The 21,832-nt window shown below is 41.7% G+C and overlaps 1 protein-coding gene across 6 annotated transcripts in view; it reads right to left on the reverse strand.

The window, feature by feature from the left end:
- Positions 1 to 21,832, reverse strand: part of smap1 (small ArfGAP 1) — a 107,861-nt gene that overhangs the window by 72,445 nt on the left and 13,584 nt on the right. For all 6 annotated transcript variants that reach the window (XM_084375331.1, XM_084375332.1, XM_084375328.1 and 3 more), the window contains exons 2-4: positions 20,458 to 20,591; positions 18,380 to 18,465; positions 12,923 to 12,998 (exon numbers count right to left, since the gene is read on the reverse strand). In XM_084375331.1, coding sequence (XP_084231457.1) covers positions 12,923 to 12,998; positions 18,380 to 18,465; positions 20,458 to 20,591 — 296 coding nt within the window. The remainder of the gene's footprint in view (positions 1 to 12,922; positions 12,999 to 18,379; positions 18,466 to 20,457; positions 20,592 to 21,832) is intronic.

Genomic DNA, 21,832 nt, shown 5'->3' on the forward strand with positions numbered 1-21,832 from the left:
TGATCTCTCCTGGTCTCAGGGCAGAAGTTGTCTGAGGGCAGGTGAATCTCTCCTGGTCTCAGGGCAGAAGTTGTTTTGTAGGATTTTCCTCATGGCTGTTTAGTCTCATCTGGTCCCAGGGCAGAGACCATTGTTTCCCACAATTTTGTCTGAGGGCAGGTGTATCTTTCCTGGTCTCAGGGCAATAGTTGTCTGAGGGCAGGTGATCTCTCCTGGTCTCAGGGCAGAAGTTGTCTGAGGGCAGGTGAATCTCTCCTGGTCCCAGGGCAGAAGTTGTCTGAGGGCAGCTGAATCTCTCCTGGTCCCAGGGCAGAAGTTGTCTGAGGGCAGGCGAATCTCTCCTGGTCTCAGGGCAGAAGTCATATTTTTCTGTTTTAAGGCAACATAGCTGGACAAAAGGGAGTCAGGATTTTCCTCATGGCTGTTTAGTCTCATCTGGTCCCAGGGCAGAGACCATTGTTTCCCACAATTTTGTCTGAGGGCAGGTGTATCTTTCCTGGTCTCAGGGCAGAAGTTGTCTGAGGGCAGGTGAATCTTTCCTGGTCTCAGGGCAGAAGTTGTCTGAGGGCAGGTGAATCTCTCCTGGTCTCAGGGCAGAAGTTGTCTGAGGGCAGGTGAATGGTCTCAGGGCAGAAGTTGTCTGAGGGCAGGTGAATCCCTCCTGGTCTCAGGGCAGAAGTTGTCTGAGGGCAGGTGAATCTCTCCTGGTCTCAGGGCAGAAGTTGTCTGAGGGCAGGTGAATCCCTCCTGGTCTCAGGGCAGAAGTTGTCTGAGGGCAGGTGAATCTCTCCTGGTCCCAGGGCAGAAGTTATCTGAGGGCAGGCGAATCTCTCCTCGTCTCAGGGCAGAAGTCATATTTTTCTGTTTTAAGGCAACATAGCTGGACAAAAGGGAGTCAGGATTTTCCTCATGGCTGTTTAGTCTCATCTGGTCCCAGGGCAGAGACCATTGTTTCCCACAATTTTGTCTGAGGGCAGGTGTATCTTTCCTGGTCTCAGGGCAGAAGTTGTCTGAGGGCAGGTGAATCCCTCCTGGTCTCAGGGCAGAAGTTGTCTGAGGGCAGGTGAATCCCTCCTGGTCTCAGGGCAGAAGTTGTCTGAGGGGCAGGTGAATCTCTCCTGGTCCCAGGGCAGAAGTTGTCTGAGGGCAGGTGAATCTCTCCTGGTCCCAGGGCAGAAGTTGTCTGAGGGCAGGCGAATCTCTCCTGGTCTCAGGGCAGAAGTCGTATTTTTCTGTTTTAAGGCAACATAGTTGGACAAAAGGGAGTCAACTGTCTCCTCTGGTCTCAGGGCAGAAGTTGTTTTGTAGGATTTTCCTCATGGCTGTTTAGTCTCATCTGGTCCCAGGGCAAAGACCATTGTTTCCCACAATTTTGTCTGAGGGCAGGTGTATCTTTCCTGGTCTCAGGGCAGAAGTTGTCTGAGGGCAGGTGAATCTCTCCTGGTCTCAGGGCAGAAGTTGTCTGAGGGCAGGTGAATCCCTCCTGGTCTCAGGGCAGAAGTTGTCTGAGGGCAGGTGAATCCCTCCTGGTCTCAGGGCAGAAGTTGTCTGAGGGCAGGCGAATCTCTCCTGGTCTCAGGGCAGAAGTCATATTTTTCTGTTTTAAGGCAACATAGCTGGACAAAAGGGAGTCAGGATTTTCCTCATGGCTGTTTAGTCTCATCTGGTCCCAGGGCAGAGACCATTGTTTCCCACAATTTTGTCTGAGGGCAGGTGTATCTTTCCTGGTCTCAGGGCAGAAGTTGTCTGAGGGCAGGTGAATCTTTCCTGGTCTCAGGGCAGAAGTTGTCTGAGGGCAGGTGAATCTTTCCTGGTCTCAGGGCAGAAGTTGTCTGAGGGCAGGTGAATGGTCTCAGGGCAGAAGTTGTCTGAGGGCAGGTGAATCCCTCCTGGTCTCAGGGCAGAAGTTGTCTGAGGGCAGGTGAATCTCTCCTGGTCTCAGGGCAGAAGTTGTCTGAGGGCAGGTGAATCCCTCCTGGTCTCAGGGCAGAAGTTGTCTGAGGGCAGGTGAATCTCTCCTGGTCCCAGGGCAGAAGTTGTCTGAGGGCAGGCGAATCTCTCCTGGTCTCAGGGCAGAAGTCATATTTTTCTGTTTTAAGGCAACATAGCTGGACAAAAGGGAGTCAGGATTTTCCTCATGGCTGTTTAGTCTCATCTGGTCCCAGGGCAGAGACCATTGTTTCCCACAATTTTGTCTGAGGGCAGGTGTATCTTTCCTGGTCTCAGGGCAGAAGTTGTCTGAGGGCAGGTGAATCCCTCCTGGTCTCAGGGCAGAAGTTGTCTGAGGGCAGGTGAATCTCTCCTGGTCTCAGGGCAGAAGTTGTCTGAGGACAGGTGAATCCCTCCTGGTCTCAGGGCAGAAGTTGTCTGAGGGCAGGTGAATCTCTCCTGGTCCCAGGGCAGAAGTTGTCTGAGGGCAGGTGAATCTCTCCTGGTCCCAGGGCAGAAGTTGTCTGAGGGCAGGCGAATCTCTCCTGGTCTCAGGGCAGAAGTCGTATTTTTCTGTTTAAAGGCAACATAGTTGGACAAAAGGGAGTCAACTGTCTCCTCTGGTCTCAGGGCAGAAGTTGTTTTGTAGGCTTTTCCTCATGGCTGTTTAGTCTCATCTGGTCCCAGGGCAAAGACCATTGTTTCCCACAATTTTGTCTGAGGGCAGGTGTATCTTTCCTGGTCTCAGGGCAGAAGTTGTCTGAGGGCAGGTGAATCTTTCCTGGTCTCAGGGCAGAAGTTGTCTGAGGGCAGGTGAATCTCTCCTGGTCTCAGGGCAGAAGTTGTCTGAGGGCAGGTGAATCCCTCCTGGTCTCAGGGCAGAAGTTGTCTGAGGGCAGGTGAATCTCTCCTGGTCTCAGGGCAGAAGTTGTCTGAGGGCAGGTGAATCCCTCCTGGTCTCAGGGCAGAAGTTGTCTGAGGGCAGGTGAATCTCTCCTGGTCCCAGGGCAGAAGTTGTCTGAGGGCAGGTGAATCTCTCCTGGTCTCAGGGCAGAAGTTGTTTTGTAGGATTTTCCTCATGGCTGTTTAGTCTCATCTGGTCCCAGGGCAGAGACCATTGTTTCCCACAATTTTGTCTGAGGGCAGGTGTATCTTTCCTGGTCTCAGGGCAGAAGTTGTCTGAGGGCAGGTGATCTCTCCTGGTCTCAGGGCAGAAGTTGTCTGAGGGCAGGTGAATCCCTCCTGGTCTCAGGGCAGAAGTTGTCTGAGGGCAGGTGAATCTCTCCTGGTCCCAGGGCAGAAGTTGTCTGAGGGCAGGTGAATCTCTCCTGGTCCCAGGGCAGAAGTTGTCTGAGGGCAGGCGAATCTCTCCTGGTCTCAGGGCAGAAGTCATATTTTTCTGTTTTAAGGCAACATAGCTGGACAAAAGGGAGTCAGGATTTTCCTCATGGCTGTTTAGTCTCATCTGGTCCCAGGGCAGAGACCATTGTTTCCCACAATTTTGTCTGAGGGCAGGTGTATCTTTCCTCGTCTCAGGGCAGAAGTTGTCTGAGGGCAGGTGAATCTCTCCTGGTCTCAGGGCAGAAGTTGTCTGAGGGCAGGTGAATCTCTCCTGGTCCCAGGGCAGAAGTTGTCTGAGGGCAGGCGAATCTCTCCTGGTCTCAGGGCAGAAGTCATATTTTTCTGTTTTAAGGCAACATAGCTGGACAAAAGGGAGTCAACTGTCTCCTCTGGTCTCAGGGCAAAAGTTGTTTTGTAGGATTTTCCTCATGGCTGTTTAGTTTCATCTGGTCACAGGGCAGAGACCATTGTTTCCCACAATTTTGTCTGAGGGCAGGTGAATCACTCCTGGTCTCAGGGCACAAGTCGTATTTTTCTGTTTTAAGGCAACGTAGTTGGACAAAAGGGAGTCAACTGTCTCTTCTGGTCTCAGGGCAGAAGTTGCACAAATTAACAAAATGGCTCCTTGAATGTTGGTTACACCACCTTGACACTTTAGGAAGTTGACTTGACAGACAATTCCCCAAATTAATTATAATTTAGTGTTCCCTTTATTTTATTCATTATTAAACAACACAAATGTATGGGGTGTTTTATTGAGAATTTCACCTTTTTGAACAAGTTAAACTATTGATATGAAGTTTTTATGGTTACACCTCATTGACATTTTTGCCATTATCCCCTGAATATTCTCTGAAAATGTATTAAATCCAGAAATTTTAGATGAGGACTTCAAAAAGAGAAAGTATGCAAGTAATTTGTACGTTTATTTTCAAATTTTAACCTTTTTAAATTTAACTGAACCATAAGAACACAAAAAAATTGCGTCACGTCATTGACCCATATAACAAAGCTCTCAAAATCTTTAGACAAAAACACATTTGCTACACATCCAGTAGTTATGGAGCAAAAATAGCCTTCATTTTGTTATATGCTCTATAATGTCCAATAAAAATTACAGGAAAAAAAACATCTTTGACTACAAATTCTCCAGTATGTTCACTAGCTAGTGGATAACTGCGGCTGTCTGCTATCTAGGGCTGAGTGTGTGTTTTACAGTGAGTTTTTAGAGCTTTTTTGCTGGAAAAAAGATGCATGAGTGGTGAGAGTGAACCACAACATTGAATTCAAAGACCTGACAGCTTAACAATGAGATGGAGCTCAGTATAAAGCTCTGTAAAGCCAAGGCAGGCTGCAGATTCAGCAGATAATTATCTGTAGCTCATCTCTACAACATTGTTTTAAAAATACAGAATATAGCCCCTATGAATTTTAAAACCAGGTTTTCATCTCCTCAGGTTGCATTCACTCATTTATTTTTCTTTCTGACACTTGTAGGATGTTCAATGAGCATTATTATAGGTTAGTAAACAGTTGCCTGTCTACATAACAAAACAGAGATCAATATTTGATAAGATCGATCATATTATACCTGACATGTGTAAAGGAACGGAAAAACTTTTTGGGAAATATTTTAATTTCCCTTTTGCCAACAGTGAGATGAGGTGGCCGATATCATTCAATACATCTGTGTGTGAAGCTGCAGCCAAGATGCAATTAGCTTTATTTAAAGACTACAAACAGGGAGAAATAGACACACTGGCTCTGTCCAAAATGAATCTCTCATAAAACATATAAAGCTCATAATAGCTCTAATAGTTCATATGCTGTTGGTATAACATGTTCGTTTAATCCATACATAAACATTTCCGCTTGCTTTTGGAGATACAACATGTTAATAAGTAAGCTTAAAGTTACAGATAAGCATACTTTTGAAATGTGGACAGAGCCACGCTAGCTGTTTTACTACTGCTTTCAGGCTTTATGCTAAGCTAAGCTAAAAGCCTACCGGATCCAGCTCCATACTTCATCTCACTCAAAATAAGAACTCAACTAACTTGTATTTCTGTATCTCTCAAAGTGTTTAACAAATCCTTTGAAACAATTATCACTCACTTGTAGCTTGTTTCAGTCTTCATCAGCTCCTGAGAGAAGTACGTCTCTATTTGATAGATGCTCTACTATGTTCCCCGGCGAGTTGCAAATTTTGTTTGCTTTGTCCTTGGCAGATAGTGCACAGTGGGTTTATTGGAGCTTTTTCACAAACCCCCTGAAAAAAACTGATAAACCCATCACTCACAATGAGAGCAGAAAACAGGGGCATAAAGCTGAAGGGTTCAGCGATAAAACCTCCGTCAGTTAATCCCTCTGAGGTGTTCTGTTCACATCATGTGATCAATTAATAGAAAGAAAACATTAATTACTGCAGCTTTAATAGTATCTTTGCTTATGCACAGACTTTTCCTTGTGTAAGACGTTAGCGAGCCAAGCTCAATATGCATTTCTCCACTGCCACCGACAGAGATGATCACAGTGCCAGATGGACAGAGAAACTAAATGGATGGCGACAGGAGGGAGTAGGGAGATACAGGAGGAGAAAGTCAAGAAAAGATAATTCCCAAAACCACATTTGCATGTATATTACTGCTTTTATGTGCAGGAGCCTCAAGAGAATTCGCAGCAAGTAAGCATGTTTTTGGTATTTTTTATAGATGGTGAATAGGCTTGCTTATGCATGCAAATACAGTCTATCATGAAAGCAGGCCACCACTAATAAATGAACACACACATTCTTCAATAATGACTTGCCATTTTCAATCGGTCTTCAAAATCAATACCAATCCAATCTAACAAAAATCCCATCAGCTGCTCAACCGCAGAAGTTGTCAAATCTTTCCCGCCTGTAATGAGACATGTCAGTTAACAGATTTAACTAAACAGTTCTGATGCTAGCTCGGCCTCGTCTTTATCACCTCCTCTTTTATTCTTTGCCATCTGGCTGTTCGCTGCCTTTCTGCATGCACCATAGCTTCAGCTACTTCCCTAAAGATTTCTGCCTTGTCTTCACTTGCTGCCTATTATTTTATATATACTGTATATACATTCACGTGCACACAACCTCACAAATAGAGGTCGAACTGAGAGCCCAAAAGAAGGACATAGAACATATAAAACACAGATCTCTGCGCTCATTGAGTTGAATTGATGCCTCCAACAAGAGTGCATAATAAATGGCTCTTTAGTTATTAAAGGGGAGGTGGCAAAATGTTGTCTGTTGTCAAGTGTGTTTACAAGTTACGTGCCTTTTTGTTAGAAGCCACTGCCACACCCCCGTATAGCCAACTGGCATGAACAGTTAATCAGCCGTCCTTTGGCTCATGACCAACCTTTTCCACAAAATCTTGTGCAAGTCTGTGAATCCATTTGGAAGTTATGCAGTCAGCAGGTGGACAACGGTTTCTTTTTATACCACATAGGGTTTTTAAGTCACACAGATCCTCGCAGACCCACATGGCTTCACAATAAATATACAATGGGAATGCAGATCTGTGATTGGACTGTATGAGAGTCCTGATGTGGGTTGCTCATAAAATATACCCGTTCTTAGCATCTAAGTTACTAATAAAACCAGCCAGAGAGGAATGAATTGTCAGATAGAGGTGACATCATTACCAATCTTCCTCCCCTCCTCCTCCCCTCTCTCTAAACCACCTCAGGGTGGAAACTAACATGGACTGTGTCTTACTGAGGGCAGAACAGAAGAATGTTTTCTCAATTTTTCATCTCTCTCCATTTCCATCATCTCTCCCTCCGCAACTGTTAAGGCATCAAACGACTGCTTGCTCTTGTTGCCTGTGGTGGTGAAAGGAGCGCAGCAGAGATGTGAATTCAGAGCATTTTCCATCCCCTACTTATACAGTCGATGTCTTTCAGGTTTTTTTTTTTTTTTTTTTCTCTCAAAACTTCCTCCTCTTCCGACTTTGATGCTGCCGGAGATGTCGACACAGCACTAAACAGGCGCAGATGGGCTGATGATGAAGATAAAGAGAAAAGAGACTGGAGGGTAAGAGGGAGGAGTGAAAGGAATACAGAGGAGGGGGCGCAGAATGATAAAGAGTGGATAGATAACAAGAGGAGTGGTGCGAGCTGGGTGAAGGAGGGTGAACAGAGGTTGAACAGATATTAGGATTTGGAGATAGAAGTGTCTGGCTATCTGCTGTGGAGACTGCTGATAGTGAGACGGAAAGATGGTTAACATCTTAACTGAAATTTGTCCGCTGGGTAGACCTTTAACAGCTTCATTTGTACTCTTACAGAGGACACTCGCTGAGGAAAGTAGAACAGCTACACGGAGACTAATAAAACAAGAGTTATGGAGACAGAGAGGTGACTTTTGATGTTTAAGCTGCAATGTAACTCCAAAGTGCTCTAAAAGAACACTGAGTGATGGTCAACTGAACGACCTTGAGCTATATTTTTCAACATGGTTACAGTAGGTATCACACACTATAGGCTTTCAATCTAAAATGCATCCATGATAGATGACTTTTTATGGAACTGGATATAATTTTCTGACAAAAAGGATTAGCAGGAAATATATACACTTGATGCAATCTTTCCCCAGTAAGCACCAAACTAAGTTGCAAGCCCTGTTTTTCTTTATTTGCATATTTGTGTTTTACATATAGACTAGAAAATAAAAAGCTTTATGTATTAAACCAGACAGTATTATTTATTCAGTTCATGTTACTGAAATAAGATTTGCCCACAACGTCAATCTGCACTGAACATTTCTCGAGACAAAAAAGTCTTCAGCCATGCTAGCAGCTCCATGAGGCTGTTATTAGGCAAAATGGTGCTATGTGTTCAATACTAATGTCTGTATCTTGACATTTAGCAAGCAAAATGTTTATCAATGTTTACCTTTTAGTTTAGTATGTTAGCTAGCTAGCACTTAACAAAAAGCAGTATGATGGGAGAGTCAGTTTTGCAGGTCATTTATCTAAATACTGGACAATTTTGACTAAACGTTGTCACTAGATGAAAAGTCAAGTAATCACAAAAGTGATATCAATGCATCCTGAGGGGGAACATCATTGTGTGTGCCAAATTTCATAGCCATCCCATCCTATAGCCGTTGAAGCATCAACTGAAGGGGTCGCCAAAGTTATATCACCCGGGAACCATGCATGATTGTACAAAACTGTGTCCCAGTTGTGGATGTAAAGATAGTTGAAGTTGTTGAGATGTTTGTTGTTGAGAGCTGACTGAAGCTGCCATATCCAAATATATCACTTGAATAAAGCTTTGTTCAGTTTTCGTCCAGCTAGTGGCCACACTGGCTGGCTTGCTCTAAGTTAGTAAGCCAGCTAGCTAGGGTGGACGACCATGGCAGGTCAGTGCTAACATGTTACCAATGAGCTCGTCAGCCACAGCAGCTTACCAAAATAGATCCACATTCAAAGCTGCCTGAGAAACCTGTGACCTTAGCCAACCATGTAGCTCTTCTGCCGTCCATTGACATCAGAATAAAATAAGTTAGTGGAAGGAAAAAGTTAAGTAGGCTGCCACAGCTGGCTGCAGGAAGACACAGAATGCTGTGGACACAGTGGACAGGATGTCTCTATGACTAACACAGGCAAATAAGGTTGAAAGTCAGCAAAGTCTTCCTCCAGGGTGACTGTGCTGCTGTCTTGTGACATTTTTAGGGCAATCACTGGGCTCATCACAGAGGGGCTGCGAGATGAACTCTGATGTCTTGTTGATTCCAGTAACATTGAAATAATGCGTGGTCCATATACCGTTATAAGACGCACATACACCCACTAATTCACTCATGGCAGAACAATGGGCTCATGCTGCATGGGCAATGGAAATGGAGTGGATGCACTCATGTACTCCACTGCGAACAATGTACCGCAAGCTGTCCATTACAAAACAACACTGTCTTATATGCAGTACAACTTGCAATCCATGTCTGCATCAGTAAAGCTTTTTGAATGCCATATATTTGGTTTGAGGATACAAATGTACACACACTTGTGAAATGATTCCCTTTGAAACCGTATCTTCCTGTCCATCATTTTTTCTTGGACAACCACATTAGGAATGATCATTTCTATAAGGAATACGTCATGCCTTTAATCCAATTTCAGCTAACTGTATCACATAACAATAGTAACTCTGACCATATCCAGTTTGCATCTGCCAATGTCATCCAAACATGTTGGTTAAACAAGTGCAGTACAGTATGATGTAACTACAGTGAAGAGGTACACAACAAGAAAAGCCAAGCCAACTCATTTCTCACCCTCATTCCAATACACACACACACACGCACAAACTATAGCTCAGGGTTACTGTAGCCCGCCCTCTCCTCTTCGTTCTCCATCTGCACGAAACTGCTTAAAGTGATAATGAGTTGTTTTTAATAATTAATTTGCATATAAAAGCCGAGCCGTCTGTGTGGGTGGCAGAAACAGATCCTAGATCACAGTCTGGCTGCTGGCAACGCTTCAGAGAAAGCCAGAGAAAACAGAGAGAGGCAGGAGGCGAGAGGAAAAAAAGAAAAAGACAAACTGAGAAAGAGAACGAAGAAGAGAATGTGGGAAACTAAAAGGGGGACAATGAGAGGAAAGAACAGAGAGATGAAATAAAGACGTGCAAAAGGGAGACTGCTGTGAACAAGACATTTTGCATTAATGCAACGCATTTTGTGTTTATGTTTGAGTGTTTTCATCTCCATTTTTCCCACATTTTCTTTCAAAGCTGTTCAGTGGTTTGTGTTTGTGTGCACCTTCTTTCAGTTTGTAGCCTTGCTGGCTTGACTTGAGTGGGTGGCGGTAAGGATAGAAATGTCCTTGTTGAAATGTAAAACAGGCTCTGACATTGGATTGTTCTTAATACATTGTTCAGCATTTGGTCTAAGTGCAAGTGTCTGTGTTTTGTAAAACTTTTATACCTCTCTTCAGGGCTCAACGATTAACTCTCGAAATCTCAATTGGAAAAAGATGCATTGATTGTGCTAAATGATTATTGCTTAAATCACTAGAGCAGCAATTTACATTAAGCCTTTGTTAACATCTCTTTAGCTGTAAGAAGACTGTTTTTTTTCTAAACTGGAAAGTCACTGTAGCCTCAACATGACTTTCAAGCTGTTATTTTAAGGTAAACTCTTCACATGGTGTTGCTTTAATGACCAAGTTGACTTTTCTGTGACCGGTTGGACAATAAAGGAACCTAGGAGGACTTTAAAAGGTCATGACAGGAAAAATAACAGGTTTCACTAATAACATTAATGATAACTCTGTTCTGTTTGAGTGTTGCAGTAGGTTTTGACAGCGTGACAATGAGCCAGCATGCACAAAACCAGGACCCTGAAATCGAGCAGCTAAATAGATTTCAGCCATCATTTATTTTGTTGTTTACACCTGTGCTCTTTACTACTCTGACATGTCAAAATGACTTCCATGAAAAAAGCAAAGATTTCAGCAGATCTTGTTTAATACTTGGTAGGCATTCAGCTATGCATAAGTTCAAACACAGCATGTGAGTTACACTCATGAGTGATTTATGCATCAAGAATGATGTTTTCTTTTGTTAGGATGATTTACACCAGGAGCACATTGCCCATGACAATATGACACTGTGAAAATGTGATATTTTTGATGAGGCTGACATGCAAAGAATACTGTATGAAACATTTATGAGACACTAAAATAGAATACTGAACAGGGATATGAGAAATCATTTGCATTGAGATTACACTAATGGCAGGCTGTCAGTATTTCTCAATATTTCCCCACTGTGTAACATTGTAAGCATTGTGCAACAATGAATAAACTTCAGCGAAAGTGTTTTTATTTTGTGATTATTCAAAGAAAGTGTCTATAACTGTCAATGTGTTCAATTGAAATGGGAAATTCAGCTTGCACTGCTTAATTTACCTTGAGGAGAAATCTCTACCCTTTACGGTGTTGACATTGACACTATTTTTTATTTTTTATTTTCATTATTTAATAATTTTGTATCATTAAGTTATGAGGTGTTATTTGACCGACAAAGAGTTGTATCATATAAATACTTTGCATATGAAGTCACCACAATTGTTCTTTATACAACAGTGAGTTTTTCACTTTTTGTTCCAAGTCGTAAGCGTCTTTATATCCCATATAATCCAAACACTGCAATAGATGAAATGTCACTCTCATGTTTTCATTACAGTAAATTAAGTTGCTTTGAGGCTTAAGTCTATGACAGCAGTGACAGTCATTGAAAACAAAACCTGAAGTAACAAAGGAAAGATTGGGATTGAAACATTTGCATTTGAAAAAGTTGTACTGGCACTGATACAAATGAATCATGGCACTGAAATAAATCATATTGAAAAATAAAACACAGACATTCAAACTTACACTACATACAAGTCTGGACTTTGCAACCTATCAAAGTGGGGAGTTTAATGCGAAGCTAACCAGCCACAATCTAGCAAATAGTGTTGTTGAATTGACACAAACTTGCCTGTTAAACATGCTGCACTTTGAATTGCAGCCTGTTTAATTGTTCAGCTCTACCTCACATACAGTACAGCCAGGACAAATGACTAAAATTGCTCGAGAGTGTTAATGGTCCATTTTTGTAGGAACCATGAACATGAACACATACGCGCACACACATTTTGGTGAGTGTACACGCTTCCTTGTATATCTCACAGTATAGAACCATCCCACTCATATCACTGAAACTCTCAAAAACACACACCTCACACAGTTAATCTCACTGGAAACGAGACAAGGAGATGTGCCCCCACACACATACACTATCACATCCTTTCTCTCCAATCATCCACACAAAACAAGGTTCAGTCTTGACACTGACACATACATACAGAGACATCTCGACTCACTGATAAAGACCTGTATCAGAAGATAAAAGTATTTCTGAAAGGTTATTCTCTTGCTGTTTGCACCAACTCTTCAGTATCAGATTCAATAAGACTGTTGTTTGGGCTGAAATCAGGGTTGGAAGGGATTTTGATGCCTTTCCACACATTTAAGCTTAGAAAAGCATTACTGGTGTGATAGATTGAAGTGCAGGGAAGGTCAGGGACTGTAAAAATACAAACTTTACAGGCCTGATGAGTGATAATGGATGCCAACCATGAGGCCTTGGCACAGACAAGTCAGTGCTGGAACTCATTCAAATGTCTTGTGTAAGGAAATGAAGCCAAATACGATAAGTAGCACATTTCAAATTTTAAAACAACAGCAGCCAAAACAATGCGCACACTCTTTGATGTAGCTTCTGATCATTCATGATGAAGTCTCCTAAAATAAAAGCTTGTGTATGCAGGTACTTGCTACTGTTTTTTCAATCGTAAGGAAAAGCACTTGGTAGCCTTTCAACAAAAAAGGAAACCATAAGTAAGCTAAAGGGACAGAAAAGCTGTCAGTTTGCATTTCAGTTGGTTTATGTCTGTAGCAGATACTGGCATCAAACAGCCTTACATCAACATCTGCAACAAACAGCAACTGATGAACATGTTCATGAAATGGCCTCCAACCATGGCAGCTCTGTACACAGCTCTGACAATGACATGGACTGACAGGCCAAAACTCAAAATGTAAAAACAAGAAGTGACACCGATACTCACTGGAGCTGTAGCCACGGCCTCCTTGTCGTAGTACTTTTTCCTCTCGTACTTGTCCCTGATGAACACTTCCACCGCTCTGAAGGTTGGGATTAAGGACTCAAATACTGCACAAAAATATCCAAATATCCATTATACACACATGCAGTACATACAGTATGCTAAAATTATCAAAATGCTGAAAGAAAACATTGTCCACAAACTTTGCTTTCCTGATTTTAGTGTTAGCTACTGCTGGCATTAGCAAAAAGAAGTGATTAGGGAGGTTGCCAGTTTGAATTTCTGGATGAGGTTAGAAATATACAGTAGGTGGAGTATGAGACATTATGACTGTCCTTCAAAGTAAAGCAAGATCACAGTACGCGCACTGAGGAAGAAATATTTAATGTTTCAACCCAAACCATGATCTTTCCCTAAACTATCCCAAAGACTCTTTAAGCCTAAACTGACCAAACCTTGATCAAGGCAGCAAAAGATCAGGAACAGATCATATGAATCCTATGTGTCACAGTGATTTGTAACAATTTCAAAAAGGTACTGTTCTTGCCAATCAGGTCAAAAAAGTTTAAGTTTTAAATGCAATGAGAAACAATGTCTTTTGTTGTCTAGTTTAGAGGAAGAGGAACTTTACACTCCCTATACTGTACAACTACTGCTAACTCAATTAGTCTTAAAGTGGGTTTTAAAGGTCCCATATTATGCTCATTTTCAGGGTCATACTTTTACTTTGGATGCCTACCAGAAGAAAACAACATATTTTTCTCATACTGTCCATTGCAGCACCACCCTCTGTCTCAACGCTCTGTTTTAGTGCCTCTCTTTTTAAGGCCCCCCTCCAGAAAAGCCCAGTCTGCTTTGATTGGTCAGCTCTCACAGGCCTGAGCAGGCAATGCCCACTGTGTTTCCACACTTTCTATAATATGGGACATTTAAAGCAAATCCCAAATGGCTTCAAATATAACATCAAATTCAATGTTCGGAAAAACGTGCAATATTAAGCATCAACACATGCACGCCAATTACATCACTTGCCCAAATTAAACAAGTATTTAACTCACTGGTGTTAAGTCTATAAATTTGAGCTGTCCTCCAAGGTGTGTTTGGAAGACAGTTAACCTTCGATAAAAATGTGTTAAACTACTTACAAGAATGGTATAATCCAGAAACCACCCCTGATAGATAGATGGGTTGTATCTCCATGCCTAATGGTATAACTGACATTACTACTATTGTTGAGATATCCGAGTGATGGATCAGTAAACTTTTGGTAGATAATTCTATAAAAAAAAAAAAGCACTCTCAAACTCACTCCCACATACTCAAACTGAAACACTCCCAACACGCCGCCAGTACACCCAGGCAATACATCAGCGCTAATCCCAACTCTCTTATCTCCCTATTTCAGCAGCGACACTTCTGTCGGATCGAGTAATAGACTTCAAAAGATTGAAAAATGATGACCACACGCATGAGTCAAGCTTCGAGATAGGCTGGAAGAGGAAGGCTGCTCCAGCTGCATCTCAAACACAGCGCTGATTTATTACTGTTGACTAGAAACATCAGTGCAGATAGGATGCTACACTACAAGACTGAGCACAGCACTAAAAGAGTGTATTGGATCAAAGTGTGCCAAATGACATTGTGGTTATGTACATACAAGCACAAAGGAGGAGGATAAAGTCGAATGGTACAACAATGAAGCCCCTTTAAAACGGACCAAATGGACCAGAGAGACTGACATATGGGCCCGCCGCCGACCTTTAACATAAATTATATCCAGTCCAGTCGCTCCTGTCCAGCTCTGATGAAATGGATATCCTACAGTTGAAGTGATTTCATATTTATTACACCGTAGATAAGATTGTCCTGGTTAACAACAGGAATAATGCTGATATATGATGTATGTCTATGGCTCCTTAGAGCTAAGTTGAGCCGGTTCAGTGGAATTGGCCAAATTGCTGACTGACGGTTGTTGGATTTGTAAGATGTGAATACTGAATATAATTATATACCTGAACCAGCAGACTCAGAGAGGTTGCCATTTCCACTGCCCTCCACTCAGTCTTCACACACCTTGAACGTAACAGCTAAATAAGAATGCTGCTTGATTTCAGCTCAGCATGAAACTGATTGGCAAACTAACGCTTGTTGCTTGGGTACCACACTCAATCCAATATCCAATTATGCAAGATCCAATTGCAAAAAGAGATCAGATTGGCAGTCACACCTCCTCAAATCCAGTGCTCAACAACAGAGCCCCCCCCCCCCCCACAGGGTTGTGCATTAAGCCCCCTCCTGCTCACACTGTTGAGTTGTGAGTCTGTTGTCAAGTCTTTGGATGACATCGACATCAATCGTGCAGAGTGGTGCACAGTTAGCAACCCGTTGCTCAACATCAAGGAGATAAAGACACACTCCTGTCTACATCAGTGAAGCTGAGGTCAAGCAGGTCAACAGTTTTTATGTTCCTGGCAACCACATCACAGAGAACCTGTCATAGTCATCGCACATTCCCACCATGATAAAGAAAGATCAGAAGCTACTGTACTTTTTAAAAAAGCATATAAAAACTAAATTCATATGCCAGGTCCTTCTCAACATTTACAGACGAGCAATAGATATCATCTTGATTGTAAACATCACAAACTGGCATGTGGTGTCCACGGCCCACGAAAGGAAGGGGCCATGGACTTGTGATTAACACCACCCAGACCATCATTGGTACCCATCTACCAAGCAACAGTGATATTGGTGTAGAGAGGTGTCTGCACAGAGCTCATAGGATACTAAAAGACAACACCCACCCCAACCACAGTGTGTTCACCCTGCAGCCATCTGGCAAAAGATACAGAAGTATCCGCTGCCGTACCACCAGACTACAAAGCACCTTTTTTTCTCTGGCTCTTCCTCTACACTCAGTAGGACTACAACTTTCATTTAGTTGTGTTGTAAAACAGTAAAACACACCTTGAACCTTGACTTCCAAGGGGTTAAGAAGTACATCAGCTGTACTGTTTTGCTGTTATATCAAAAACAAACAGTCCTTGATGTTGAAATTTCTTTTCTTCTAGAGTCTTGACCACTATGAAGACTGTTAAGTTTCTGGAGCCTACTCACATAGTCAACGTAACTACGTCATGGGCTTTCCTGTAGCTGACAAAAGAACAATCAGGGGTCAATCAATGTGATGATTTAATTTGATTTGATTTGATTTGATTTGATTTGACGTGCACCTTCTAAAAAATGTAGCTTCACATCGGGGCCACAGCAGCTACAGACACACCACAGGATGATAATAAGAATCTTGCGCTGCTTGTGTTTTCTTTAACACGTGTTTGATGCCAGAGAAGATTGTTGATCGTGAAGACAAGATACAGCAAGCTGAAGAAAGGTTCAATTATCGTCTCCTTTCCCGCAACACACTTCTAGCAAACATATCTCCACTGCACAGCTTCTCACCACAACACTACCGCTCTCTGTCAGAGTGGATGAAAGAGCGTAAACATGGAGATTGCACAGCAGTAGTCTCTCATGTGAAAAAGACAAAACAGACGTTACCTGAAAGTAACCGCAGTTCTACAGAACAGGCTGATATAAGAGGACTGTCATTAATCCCTTGTGTTGTATGTGATTTTTAAAAAAAACAGAATAGCATTCTTGTCAGAGTTTAAGATATAAAGATAAGGTTAAAAATGCAAATACAAAAATGTATTATTCAAGATTTTTTCATCAAGAACCCATAACAGTCAAACACAAAAGCACATTCATCAATATACACACACACACAAACACGTAGGAGTTGAGAACAATATAGCAAATATGGCAGGGGAGTCAGACTCCATTTTTGCATTTACATACATAAGCACAGTAAGTAGCAGGGCCACAGTGATGTGTGAATATGAACAGAGAAAACCACACACATACAGGCGGTAGCTCCTCTAATCCTGGGTCTGTTATCTGCTGTTTTCAGCCAGCGGCGCTGCTGTCAGAACGACTAATGGACTTCAAAAGAGTGAAGAATGATGACCACCCGCACAAATGGGCCTGCCAGATACAAGATAGGGTATTAGAGCAGCATTTCAAACAGGGAGATTATTTATTTCAGTCTGCTGGTGGAAATATGAACATATGCTGCTGTGTTAACCACACAGCTGTCTTGTCTTGTATCGAGGAAAAGGGCAAACTGGAAAAGTGCTGTTCCATCGCGGTATACACAGACACTGCTAGGGGTGTCCTGTTTGAATGTGTGGAACGACGTTGATGAAGCAACTCTGTCACTTCTCATTTGGTGCTAGAAACAGTTGGGGATGTGCAGACAAAGCTGAGGTTTAATGATGAGGATGAGTCAGATTTGTTACTCATTATTTCTCAGAAAAAGGCCCATTGCAGGAGCGATTTCATGTAAGTTAAACTAAGTAATATGCTGATAAACTGGATACGCCAAGTACAGGATGATAGTGTCATAATATTACAGCGCTAACTCGCTTATCGCAGCTTACTAACAACCCGGTTGTTCAGTATTTTCATTTAAAAGAACAATCTGCATTTTTATTGTCTTTTTTGCAAAAGTTGCAAAAGGTTTCAAACACTTTTTTTTTTCGGTCAGTGCTGATGTCTCAACTGTTGCCTCAGTGTCGCTGATGTTTCAACAACAAACACTCCTTGATCTTGACATTTCTGAGACTTGATTACAAACTAATACGTTTTTGGAAGGGACTGCTACCAAAACCCTGACCCTTACCCCAAACCTAAAAACACCCCAAAAGCCCTCTAACCCTAACCCTGACCCTTACACTTTCCCTGACCTAACATTTCGATTCTGATGGCAGTGGGATGTTCCACAAAGTTCCATCAACAGGGCACGAGGATGACTTTGATGATTGTTCTGATACTTTGATAATAATGACAATGATATGAATCATATGCTATGGCTTTAACAACCATCACAATCTCAATTGAAGTGAATACCTGGAGATTTTGGAGCAACTAGTCAGACAACTTTAAAAAAAACCACAAAAAAAATAGGGAATATCTTTGGAAGACTGTTTTTCATCCCTCCAATAGGCTATATTGAAGCTGTTCTCGAGGCTCATGGTGAAACAAAACACCTTCTTATGGGTGACAAATGAAAGGAATGTTATACAATTTATGTTGTTTTTTTCCTCTTAAATGTCACCCATCTGTATGTGACAACTATGGGGACTTTAGTAATTCTTATGCAAATGTCGGGTACATTGTGAGTTTGTATGCAAATATAGGGCAACATATATATGGTGATGCAGGAACATGTTACTTTTCATACAAATGTATGGTGATATGCAGTTTGATGTAGTGTTAGATCAGCAGTTTATATTCAAGTGTTTTTTTACACCCATGTATGGAGGCGTGAATTATGACAAAACTGAGTTTTCATGTAAATGAAGTTGGGACTGAACAAACAGAAAGCAGGCAGAAGGATACTGGTCTGTCTGTGGCCGTCTGAAGCTCTCCGGTAGGTGGGCTTCATACAGCTGTTTGGCCCTGCGGTTGCCCATGTCCACCATACTCTGTAAGGGAGGAATGGAGGAAGGAAGGAAGGAAGGAAGGAAGAAAGAAAGAAAGAAAGAAAGAAAGAAAGAAAGAAAGAAAGAGAAAAAAAAAGTGGAGTTAATACTTGCAAAGTAATCAGCAAAAAGCCTTTAAGTAGGTGTCGAACACACACAGAAAGTTCTTTCATTCATCACATTTGCATTCAACTCAATTCGCCCACCAACTCCTTCCCATGCACGTTCACACACATACAAACACACAGAATGAAAGACACACTGGCCGTATGTGTCAAGGCTAAATTAAGAGGAGGGTGATAAATGGGGTGATGATAGGAGAAGTGGAGGAGATGGAGTCGGAATAATCAGCCATCCAGAATTAATTAGTCATTGAAAACAGTGATTAACATTCAGAGTGAGAGCCTTTCTACTCGCACTCAGCTGATGGATAGGCACTGCCTTGAAGATACACACATACACCGTCTTTACCAGAGTACACACATACACACACACACATACACACACCAAACAATTGGATATATTAATGACTGGATGATTAAATAAATTGCTGGCACGCTCAGGTGAGTTTCATAGACACACACACACACAGACACCAATTCTCCTGATTTATTGTGTGTAATTGAATCAATGTGACATGCTACTTACCCAAAAAACACACCTATACACAGTCTAATTACTGTTCTCTATATTCCCTAAGCCTGGCTGTGTGTTTCCACGCGTGTTGCTGAACTTGTCTATGCATGTCTACAACCCACTGTGTATGTGAAAGTACTGGAATGCATACTAAATACTGCATTTCTGTGGCAGCGTGTGTGTGTCACCTTGAACATGACATAGCTTTGTCCCAATATGGGTTCACTCAGCAATCCCTGTTAGAGTTACATTTTTACAGAAAAAAAAGCAAATCAATTTTAATTTGTGGGTATTTTCAAATTGGGTTATTTTGCCTGCATGTGTACAGGTGAATATCTGTATACAGTATGAGTGACAAGGAGCGACAACAAGGATTGCCTTATTGCCTAGGGCAAGTAAAATGCTGTGTGGAGCAAGTAAGTCTAGCAACTCAATTTCCTGAAGAGTTGTAATAATTCAAGTAATTAAAAAAATAATTAAACATTTTGTTTATTTGTTGTACTGAAGATTGAGCCAGCTAAGGAGTGAGCCATCTCATTTTCTTCTCATCTCTGCAGGGAGCTGTATATGAGCCGTACCAATCGGGCGGTCAGAAGAAAATGGCGGTGGTTAAAGACACGTAGGAACTGAAGCTCAAGCAAACATTTCAAACATCCTGGAAATTAGCTTCTCTTGTTCCCATTTCTACCATTATTGTACAGACAGTAATCACCTGGATTACTTATGTACTTAAGAAAAACATATACTGTAAATCTGATAGTTGTAGGGCAAAATCTTACATTATATGCTAGAAGGCTTGTCTTTCGTCTTGTGTTTTTTAGTGAGTCATCACTAGAAAGAGATCCACTGATCCCAGCAGTATGTGTATGACTTCTGTGTGTGTGGTTTTGACTGTGAGAGCAAAGGGTGTGATTTCTGACACAAATTGGGTCAATCTGGTTCAAAGGGCTAAAAGAAGACTCCACAGAACGTACACAGTGTTGCTCCAGCGATTTTTAAAAGCCAACTCTAATACTTTGTGTGACTTTCTGCTGCATAATATATAAAACAAATAATGTTTGAGAGCATCTGTGAGAACATTTGAATTTTGAGGGAGCAAAAGGCCCACACAGAGTATCATAGATATACATAATAGATACAATCAATATAATAATTTGTATGTGTGCCCCCCTGAGTTCAAACTCACAAAAGCAAACTGAGCAACAGTACTGAGAGGCAGTGAGAACAGTACTAACATGTGGACTGTCATTTATGGTGGCTTTTCCTTTAATAATCAAGTTGTCACAGTATTCCCATGCTGGTATGAGAGGTTTTGTGTGGTAAAGGTGTGTGTCTGGCCCTGGTTGTGTGTGTTTATACCTGGATCTGCTCAGGTGTCCACTGGTCCAGATTGACAGATTTGACCCTGGAGATGTGGACACCCAGGTTGCGGTGGATGCCGGCACAGCGGATACACATGAACACCCCGAGGTTCCATGATGCCCATCGAGGACCTAAAATAAGAAAGACAGAGAAAGAGAGAGTTCTGCTTCAAAGCTGCACTGCTAAAGTTTTAATGTAAAGGTCCTGTTGTGTTATCAGTAGTACTCCATCAGGCAATGTAGATTCACCCTTTCAATTCTCTTTCAATTAAAATCAAAATATTCTCTCTGAACCCTCTTCACCCCGACACGGTCCTAAAAATAAAATTCAAAAGGTAACTCTCAACACTTGATGCCACAAAGTGTGAAGTTGAAGAACAGTGTTCACAAATAGTCAGAACTCTGCAGTCAGTATGAGAACCACAGCTACAGAGATAAAGAGAGTCCCATCCACAGAAACTCAGCTCAGAAGTCAGAGTTTGGACAAGCTGTTTGACTGACAAGGCATTTCTGGGAAGTACAGCAGCATGCAGACAGACAGTATCGGAGTTGAACAGAAACTCAGGAAGTTAATATGAAAAGATAAAACAGAAACAGCACAAACATTCAACGCCTTTACTTACTTTGGCGAAGTTGTCTCACTTGAAAAACTGACACAGGCAAAATGTACACACTTCAACTTTAGGTTACCCTGAAACAGTTTGAAGACATTCTTATCAACACTGCTCAGGAAGTAATATCCCAAATCCCTTCAATGCATCTTAATGGGATTTCACAAAGGAGCAGAGCGCCGGTTGTATTATAGATATCATCTGATTATAGTTTGTGTGGTTTAAGAAATATTCTTCTCTATGAAAGTGCAAGCCTGCACTATCAGTATTAGCCATTTTCAGGCAAATGAAAATATGTACATAAATGATTTTTGACATTAAATGTACAAGGTCTATAGAAGGCTGCATTTAATCAACTCTAAATAAGAATGTTGATTTTTTTTTCATGGTTACAGACTTAGTATTCTATGGCTGTTTCAAGTTTGTTCTTTTAAAATGCAGGAGAAATATTCAATTCGTGTGCTTTTGTTGCATGTATTCTCAATTACTTTCATTTAGTGATTAATAGCTTTAATTAAAGGTCACTATAATTAAAAAACTGTTTCTAATAGGAGGGAGACTGCAAAAACAGGCCCGTTAGTTCAATGAAAGCTGCTTTGAGTTTAATAAGCTGAGTTTCAAACGCTTTGATTAGCTCGAGGGTCATACAATTTTTCTATGCATGGAGCCTAATCCTCAAAAAACAGAATTAAAACAAATAACAGTGCCACAATATCCATTACATGTTGTAGTATGACAGGCAGAGCTGTGGCTCCAAACTGA

The sequence above is a fragment of the Pagrus pagrus genome (assembly GCF_965226575.1).
Source record: "Pagrus pagrus genome assembly, chromosome: 15".
Classification (NCBI taxonomy): Eukaryota; Metazoa; Chordata; class Actinopteri; order Spariformes; family Sparidae; genus Pagrus; species Pagrus pagrus.